Here is an 8,149-nt window from a genome sequence, read left to right on the forward strand (position 1 = left end):
CTAGCTGCCGTAGCTAGAAGCGAGATCTTGTTTCAGATGCAACCTCTGCCGCGGCAAAATCTCACGAAGAGAAGTACTCCCTCCATTCCACAATATAGTGCGTTCGCGCTTTTAGAGATATAAGTTTAACCGTAAATTTAACCAACGAGACAGACTGCAGCGGAAGCAAAAATTATATCACCGAATTCATATTCATTGAATTCATATCGAAAATACGAATTCAGTGGTATTTGCTCCCGCCGCAGTCGGTCGTTGATTAAATTTACTGACAAACTTAAATCTTAAAAAGCGCGAAAAATGGAGGGAATAGTAAAACTTGTGTGCAGGGACGTGGCTGGAACGGCCAACGCCCCACTGAGTCGCCATTCATGAATCGGGGGAGAGGTTGGCCACTGTCCAGTGAGCGAGCCGAGCCCTCCTTCTGTATGCAAACACAGCACAGGTGGTCCTGGCTACCGGCTGGTTTCCAAGGATAATAAAAACTACCCCTACTCTCTCGCACTGCCTCCCTCCGGGCTACGTCCACCCGGCGCCTCTCCTCGTGTTTATTTATACACACACACGCACACACGCCTTTCTCGCTAGCCACCACTACTCAGAGGAAGGAAGATCAAACGACGAAGCAAAGCAAGCAAGGAACGAGCGAGCGTCGGCATCACGGGCATGGGGGAGCAGGGCACCAGCGGCGGCGAGGGCGGCGGCAACGTGGTGGAGGCGCAGGCGCCGGCCAAGAAGGGCAACGGCCGCGCCGCCGACCCGCGCCTCCAGGGCATTTCCGACGCCATCCGCGTCGTCCCGCACTTCCCCAAGCCAGGTCCGTCCGTCCATCTCCGTGCGAAACCATTACTCCTGACTAACTATAACTCTCCTGTCTGATGTGCTCTGGTCTGGTCGGTCGTTGGTGCGGCGCGTGCAGGGATCATGTTCAACGACATCACGGCGCTGCTGCTGCGGCCGGGCGTGTTCAAGGACGCCGTGGACATGTTCGTGGAGCGCTACCGCGGCATGGGCATCGCGGCCGTCGCAGGTAAAATCATCACCCTTATCCGACCGATCGGCCCGCTGGCTAGTCAATCATACAGTGCAGGCAGGAGCCATGTGCAGTCCACGCGCGTGCGTGCACTCTGGTGCCGGCCCGTGCGTCTTTCTTTAATGCCGCTGAGAGCGCGCCGTTGGCTCGGTGCGCTGGTGCTGTGGAATATACCGTCGCCGGCCTGCTGCTAGCCGTGTCTTCGCGGCAGATAATTCCTGCCCCCTTTGTCTCCCCCGCTCCGCTCTGCCGTTGATCAGGTCATCACCACCACACCACATTACTGTAGTGTACTCGTAGGAGTAACTCTTATTTTCAGATAACAGAACAGTAGCTGCAGTACTACTAGGTACTAGCAACAGTATAGATACGCGCGCGCGCACGTACACACGCACGCACACGTATGCGTCTTCCTCATCAGTTCACCGTCTGGTCTGGTTTGGTCTGGTCTGGTCCAGAGAGCATAGCAATAAAACCCAGGGGCCAATGCCGCCACGCTGGGAGGAAGAGGAAGAAGAGTCGTCCATGGATGGAGGCTAGCCAATTTAACCGGAATAGTCTCTGCAGCGCATGTGGGATGTGTCCTCGCGCTGTCGTCGCATGGTACTAGGACTACGATGGTCCCTGCAGCCGAACGAACGAACGTCCCGCCGGCCGGCCCCGTCGCGCCACTTGTACGGTCCGCGGTGATCGAGCAGGGCCAGTGGCATCGCCTGTACCTGTACGTGTTCAATGCCCGGGTCACAGGGGGCGTGCATGTAGCCGGCGGGCGATTGGGGGGAGATCGCGCCGGGACCGCCGGAATCCGGTGGGGGCGCGCGCGCGCGTCTTGGATCACCTGATCGGACGGCCGTGGCCGAGAGCTCACATGCGGTGTCGTCCCCTCCCCTCGGGCCGGCCGGTCCTCGCGTTCGCGCCTACCCTTGCTGGCCTGGCTCGGTACCTCTGCTAGTACGAGAGTACAGCGATCTGGTTAACTCCGCTGTCTGGTGCACCTGGCTTATGTCAGCACCTAATGCCATTGTGACGTTATTACGTGTACGTACCCTAGCCATGCTAAATACACGGCGAATGAATGATGACCCCCAGCTGTATGTATTTCGTGGCTATCCCTGCTGTATCTGTATATGCTTCTCTGACCTGTACGTGTATATTCATGGCTTGGCATCTTGGTGTTGCTGCTAGGTATTGAAGCGAGAGGGTTCATATTTGGCCCGGCGATCGCGCTGGCTATCGGAGCCAAATTCATACCGCTGCGCAAACCCGGCAAACTCCCAGGTACCCCGCACTTCCAGATCATTCTCATCTTAGCTGCGACAAGGATGATTCGATAGGTGTTCATAATCAAATGGTGTACTACCAATGCATACTGAATCTTTGAGCACATTAACCACCCACGCACACAACATGTAGATTTCTGAAAAGCTTCATTCATCCTGAGTAGATTCATCAAATGTTGTCACCATGCATATTTTCTCCCAAAAGGGAAAACAGTTGTTACTAATTTACAAAATGTGCTAATTTTGCTCGAAAACAATGAAGGTGAGGTGATTTCCGAGAATTATACGCTCGAGTATGGGACGGATTGCTTGGAGATGCATGTTGGAGCCGTCGAGCCCGGAGACCGTGTGGTGGTGGTGGATGATCTGGTTGCAACCGGTGGGACACTTTCAGCAGCCATAAAACTTCTTGGTGAGCCCCTCCCTCTTGTTCTCTCTACATGAAATGTGAACAATCCTTTAATACAAGGCTCAACTTGGAGCTTGTGCTACACTAGAACTCTAGTAGTCCAGTAAATAAATGGGAGGGGGATAAGTAAGTCAAAGGATGTGTGATGCTGATATGGAATAATCTCTGGTAGTCTTGCCAAAAAAGACACATCGAGTATCATGCGGTGTAGCCACTTAAGCATCTCAACAACTTAGTGATAACATGTAGAGTAGAGGACCATCATGTTTTCTTGACAAGAAGCAAAGTTTTCCCGTGAGCGTGACAAATTCCTGTTTGAAAGATAAGCCCTATATATGAGGGTAGCTACTAGCTAATTGCATAAAGGCGTGGCTTTGATGCGACTGGATGCATAATTTCCATCTTTTCATGCTACCATGAGGAAACTTTGTAGATAAGTATCGAGCATTCACGCCACGGAGAAACGAGGAGTTCTAATTACATGTCTTGCTCAATCATATGAATATATCATGAGCTAACAACATGAAAATGACTTTTGACTAATCTTTCCATGATTGATGCAATTATTTGCATTCCAGAACGCGCCGCAGCTGACGTTGTTGAGTGTGCATGCCTCATCGGACTCCCTAAGTTTAAGGTACGCAAGGGCTAAGGTGAAATAACCCTAGCTAAAAAGTTACTACTGCAAGTATTGCACTACTATGTGACTAGGACAGATGAATGAGAGAACAATGAACAAAATAAGCACTGAGCTGACATGTTACTAAACTTACCTGTGACCAACTTCTAGAAGAATCCTAATTGCAAACCCTTGCAGGGTTTCCCTATTTTACTTGCATGGACACAGCAACCTAGGCTTATAGGTTCTTCTCTTTGAGCATACTTGCTGTAAATTGAACATATCAGGGATTGTGAGAAAAATTGGAAGATTGTGTTTGTAAAATATACCACTAGCAGAAACACTACATGCATACTCTTTTCCCCCCCACAATGGAAGCTTTTCATTAATTTTATGATGGCATCAAGAATATACACATCGATCAAACTTTTTTATTAAACTGACTACGGTGAATACTCCCTCCGGCCCAAGTACATCACATAGCTTTGTTTTTAAATCTAGCAAATGTATTTAATACATGGAAAACACATATTTCCAAGAGAGGCATGGCCCAGCCACCCTTTCAAATTTATTAACTTTGTATATTCTGCAGGATTTCTACAAGCTCGATGGAAAGCCAGTTTACATACTGGTGGAGTCCCGCAAATAAAAAGTAAGATGGTGATGATTGATCAGGCAAGTGTTCATAGTCTCATGGTTGAAATATCTCCCAGTAGCTTTCGTTAATGTTTTTTCAATATATTATGCAACACGGCTAGGTTTGTCAATTAACAAACTCATGTTCTTGTACAAATACACTGCTACAAATTCACAGCCGCGGGAGTAAATGATATGATCCAATATCCATGCTATCCATTCTGTAAACGTATAATTTCTTCGGTAACCTTTGTTAAGTAGAGACAAATCACAACTTCACTAGGCATCACTTATAAATAGATGGCTAATCTCCACAATCCACATTAGGCTGTTTTGTCTGATAATCCAGAGGTTTTATACACTAATTCTGGCCTTGTTTCTTCTTCAGAAAAAGGATCATAGCTTCATTCGTTTGCAAGCGCGCATGGTGGATGTGTATTGATAACTCTGCAGTACACTGTCAGGGGCAGCTGCTATTGCTAAGTGTCGTGGTGGAGAGGGTGAGATAGATGAGATGTAGTCTTCCTAGCACTAGTTTTCAAGTAGTGGAGTATTTGACGAGAGCTTGTAGTTATTTCTGTCGGGAATCATCACCGTTAGCCGCAAAGAGAAGAACCATCCTGTTGTTCAGGTTCTTCTACCAGATTTTTCCTGTGTATCTCAGCATTAGTTTATTCCATTGTCTCTAAAATTGTGTCGTCGTAAGACTAAAGTGCTAATTACAACTATCTAGCGCTTCAAAAAAAGAAAAAAAAATCTTTAAAAAAGTTACATCGGTAGTTTCTGAACTTAAGCTATGAAAAAAGAACATCCTGGTTCAGGAGGTTTGTTCAATTCTCGTGAGCAGAATCTTGCCACGATGCCGATCTTGGCACACCGAGGGAGCGCGGGAGCTGCTGTTGGGACGCCGATCTCAAAATGCCGGAGCCGGAAGGAGCCGTGAACTGCTGCTGAGATGCCGACCTTGGCATGTGGCCGGAGGAGACCAGCGGCGAGCTCGCCGTGTGGGGGTCACCGAACTGCTGGCACGAGATCGACCTGGGCATACCGCTGGCGCGGTGGAGCCGGCACCGGAAGGAGCCAGGGTGGTCGGTGGGCGAGCAGATGCACTGGCCCTTCGTCTTCGCTGGCACCTTCGCCGCCGTGGCGGCGATCTTGGAAGCCATCTTGAGAGCTCCGGGACTCTCTCGCGTTCTGGCCGAACTTGGAAGGTCGAATCTGTCGGCTGTTGCTGATCCGGCGCGTTTGTTTTAGTTGCGATTCCCACGGGGAATTTATAACGGAATTGCAGGGTGGATTTCGAGTCGAATTCAGGTTCGTTACGATTCCATCAGAAACCGTGTCAGATGGGTTGCAAACCGAAACTAACTGACGGAAAAGTAGGACGCAAACTGAATGGAGAAACTTAACTGGTGATAGTTATATGACAGGCAACTTACAAACAATCGATCTGACGATCTAATCTGTTGTACAATACGCTCGAACTCATCAATAATCAATCAGAAGAACAAGGAAGTCGCGGGCGCGATCGATCGATCGGTCGGTCGGTGGATTCAGACTTCAGAGCATTGGAAGCATCATCTGGAGCAGGGGAGCCGGCCGGGACCGGCGGTGCCGCGCCTTGAACTTCCTGATGGCCGCCGTGAGCACCCTCCTCCACCCCTCCTGAAGAACCCAAGCCAACAGAAACCTCGTAACCCAATGGCAGATTCGGAGAGCTAGCTTAAGCTTGGAGGGGTTCATGTGCAGGGAACTACCTTGGTGGGGGCAGGCGATGGCAGCGGCGGCGATAAGTCCAGCTTCGCCCTGCTCGCCGTCTCGTGGAGGTCGAGGAAAGAGCCGTCCCGCCGCAGCCGCCGGCGCCGCCACCTCGACCTGCTGCCGCCTCCGCCGGCAGCGTCCTTGAGCCTGCTCCCGGCCCGCGCCCGGCGCTTCAGCTTGGCGATGAGGAAGTCTCTGGAGCCGGAGGCCGGCGACTCGCTGGGGATCTTGTTGACCGGGGACCAGATGCCGCTCTGGCAGTAGTCGAAGTCGTAGGCGGAGGAGTCGGGGAACTTGCCGAGGAGGCCCCGCGACATGGACTGCTCAAGGTACTCCACCGTCACCACGCGCTCCACCACCAGCACCGGGGCGGCGGGGTTGCCGTTCTCGCCGGCGGCGTCCGTCTCGGCCGCGCTGTTCATCTTGGCTTGAGGCTCGTTAAGTGCTTGGAATTGAGAAGGAGCAGAGGGAATGGAGAGCGTAGTGATCGGAGGAAGGGAGGGAAAGGGGTGGGAAATGGAGCAGATCGGTGGAAGTAACCGTTGCGGTGGCTGGGCGGGCACTCGACCGTTGGGATCTCGAGGGTTCGTGGCACTGATGAGTGGGGTCTGGAACTGCCTGCACCAAAGCTGATGTGTACGTCAAAGCTTGTCATTTGTTTTTCTTTTACGACGATGTTCTTTTTTAAGAGAGATTGGGGCGAAGTTTTCCTGTATATGCGCATTATGTGTCCACAAATGGTCTCCGTAGCGTGAACCTGCGGTCTTCTGCTGGTCATGTTTGTCCTCTAAGATCTTGATAATAGTGGACTTAGTCGGCGTCGCGGCGACCATCCAACTCATGTCATTTTTACCTCCGGGTCCATCTCCGTCTCGGGTTGTGGCTGCCTCCTCATTTGGTGGCTGGCTCACGACCTTTAGGACACGGTTGCTTCGACCACTCTCTCATACGATGGTATAACCGGATGAATTATCAACTGTAGCGTAAAATTCCATTTCATTAGCATAATCAACACATAATCATGAATGTTTTCTTCTTTGTCAGGTTTCATCTCGATCAGCTCACTCGCAGGCACCGAAACAGTCTGCGTTTGTAAGACACGAGTAAAAATTCAAAGAAAGGGATAATTGTTTTTATACCCTTAGTTTTGCCCCCCTTGACAGGATTGCCCCTAGTTTATGTAAGCACGTGATCTTGCCCAACCCATTTTGGTCGTCTTGTGTTTTTTCCCTTTGACTCTTTGACCATCACTTTGTAAACTTCATAACTAATTCATACTAAATCATAAAAATGAAAATAAGATACAAAAATGTTCAGAAAAACATCACCGTATGTCAATGTCACTTGCATTCATGACAAAAGTGTTGGTAAGTACCCATCCGAGTTTTAGCTCTTACGATACCACCATGAATAGTAAAGTTTAAAAAAATTCAAAAAAAGTTGGTGGCAATGAATGACAAATGTTTTAAGTGCTTCCCAAGTTTCATCAGGGAATAATTCCTGATGGAACTTGGGAAGCACTTAAAACATTTGTCATTCATTGCCACCAACTTTGTTTTTCAATTTTTTTAGATGTTACTGTTCATGGTGATATCATAAGAGCTAACACTCAGATGATCACTTACCAACACTTTTGTCATGAATGCAAGTGACATTGACATACAAGCGATGTTTTTTCGAACATTTTGGTATCTTATTTGCATTTTTCTGATTTAGTATGAATTAGTTATGAAGTTTTCAAAGTGATGCTCAAACGGTCAAAGCGCAAAGCACAAGACGATCAAAGTGGGTTGGGCAAGACCACATGTTTTCAGAAACTAGGGGCAATGCTGACGAACGAGACACAACTAAGGGTATAAAAACAATTATCCAAAAAAAACGCTTTTGAAGAATTGAACTCACACAAAGACCCGACCATGTGTTGCTACCATTCGAACAGACGCCTCCTTCTAATCCATGGCCAGCGCGAATATCTAAGAACATACTGCAGTGTAAGATTCATTTTTTTATTAATTCTTTTTGAACTTTTCAAAATAATAATAATAAATATGAATTGCCGAATATTTTTGAAAACATGAACAATTTATTAAATGCCGCACATTTTAAAAAAATGTGAACAAAATTTCCAAATTCCATACCTTTTTTGGAAAATTAATTCTAAATGAGATTTTCTTGAAATTAACAAACATTTTTGAAAACCCGAGAGTTTAATAAAACACTAATAGCTTTCGTTTGTGAACAATTATTGAAAACAGGAACATATTTTGAAAATTTAGAAAAAATAGTTTTTTTAAATGCAATCATTTTTAATGAAGTTTTCAATATTTCACTAAATAAGAATTTTTTAAATTTGTAATAATTAAATGCATTTTAAAAATTCTCCATTTTTCTGAGGAAAAAAATATTGTTTGAGC

The 8,149-nt window shown here is 47.7% G+C and overlaps 2 protein-coding genes across 2 annotated transcripts; one reads left to right on the plus strand and one right to left on the minus strand.

Annotated features, from left to right (window-relative positions):
- The first annotated feature begins 492 nt into the window (after window positions 1-492).
- LOC123045960 (adenine phosphoribosyltransferase 2) lies at window positions 493-4,665 on the plus strand. The gene is made up of 7 exons (XM_044469216.1): window positions 493-814; window positions 917-1,027; window positions 2,216-2,308; window positions 2,573-2,722; window positions 3,298-3,356; window positions 3,931-4,013; window positions 4,363-4,665. The coding sequence occupies exons 1-6, from the start codon at window positions 664-666 to the stop codon at window positions 3,985-3,987; spliced, it is 621 nt and encodes a 206-aa protein (XP_044325151.1). The 5' UTR covers window positions 493-663; the 3' UTR covers window positions 3,988-4,013; window positions 4,363-4,665.
- Window positions 4,666-5,370: 705 nt separating this feature from the next.
- On the minus strand, window positions 5,371-6,251 carry LOC123045961 (uncharacterized). Its single transcript, XM_044469217.1, has 2 exons — window positions 5,732-6,251; window positions 5,371-5,639 (listed from the first exon to the last, which is right to left on the minus strand). Exons 1-2 carry the CDS (start codon window positions 6,155-6,157, stop codon window positions 5,535-5,537), a joined length of 531 nt encoding a protein of 176 aa, XP_044325152.1. The 5' UTR covers window positions 6,158-6,251; the 3' UTR covers window positions 5,371-5,534.
- Window positions 6,252-8,149: the final 1,898 nt, after the last annotated feature.

Source organism: Triticum aestivum, chromosome 2B (genome assembly GCF_018294505.1).
Source record: "Triticum aestivum cultivar Chinese Spring chromosome 2B, IWGSC CS RefSeq v2.1, whole genome shotgun sequence".
Taxonomy (NCBI): domain Eukaryota; kingdom Viridiplantae; phylum Streptophyta; class Magnoliopsida; order Poales; family Poaceae; genus Triticum; species Triticum aestivum.

What these genes read in the sequence shown, in the direction of transcription:
- LOC123045960 (XM_044469216.1), top strand. Translation starts at nt 664, where the DNA reads ATGGGGGAGCAGGGCACCAGCGGCGGCGAGGGCGGCGGCAACGTGGTG. An exon ending in CCCGCACTTCCCCAAGCCAG is followed by an intron (nt 815 to 916) that starts GTCCGTCCGTCC and finishes CGGCGCGTGCAG; the next exon opens with GGATCATGTTCAACGACATC. An exon ending in GGGCATCGCGGCCGTCGCAG is followed by an intron (nt 1,028 to 2,215) that starts GTAAAATCATCA and finishes TGTTGCTGCTAG; the next exon opens with GTATTGAAGCGAGAGGGTTC.
- LOC123045961 (XM_044469217.1), bottom strand. Translation starts at nt 6,157, where the DNA reads ATGAACAGCGCGGCCGAGACGGACGCCGCCGGCGAGAACGGCAACCCC. An exon ending in CATCGCCTGCCCCCACCAAG is followed by an intron (nt 5,640 to 5,731) that starts GTAGTTCCCTGC and finishes TGGGTTCTTCAG; the next exon opens with GAGGGGTGGAGGAGGGTGCT.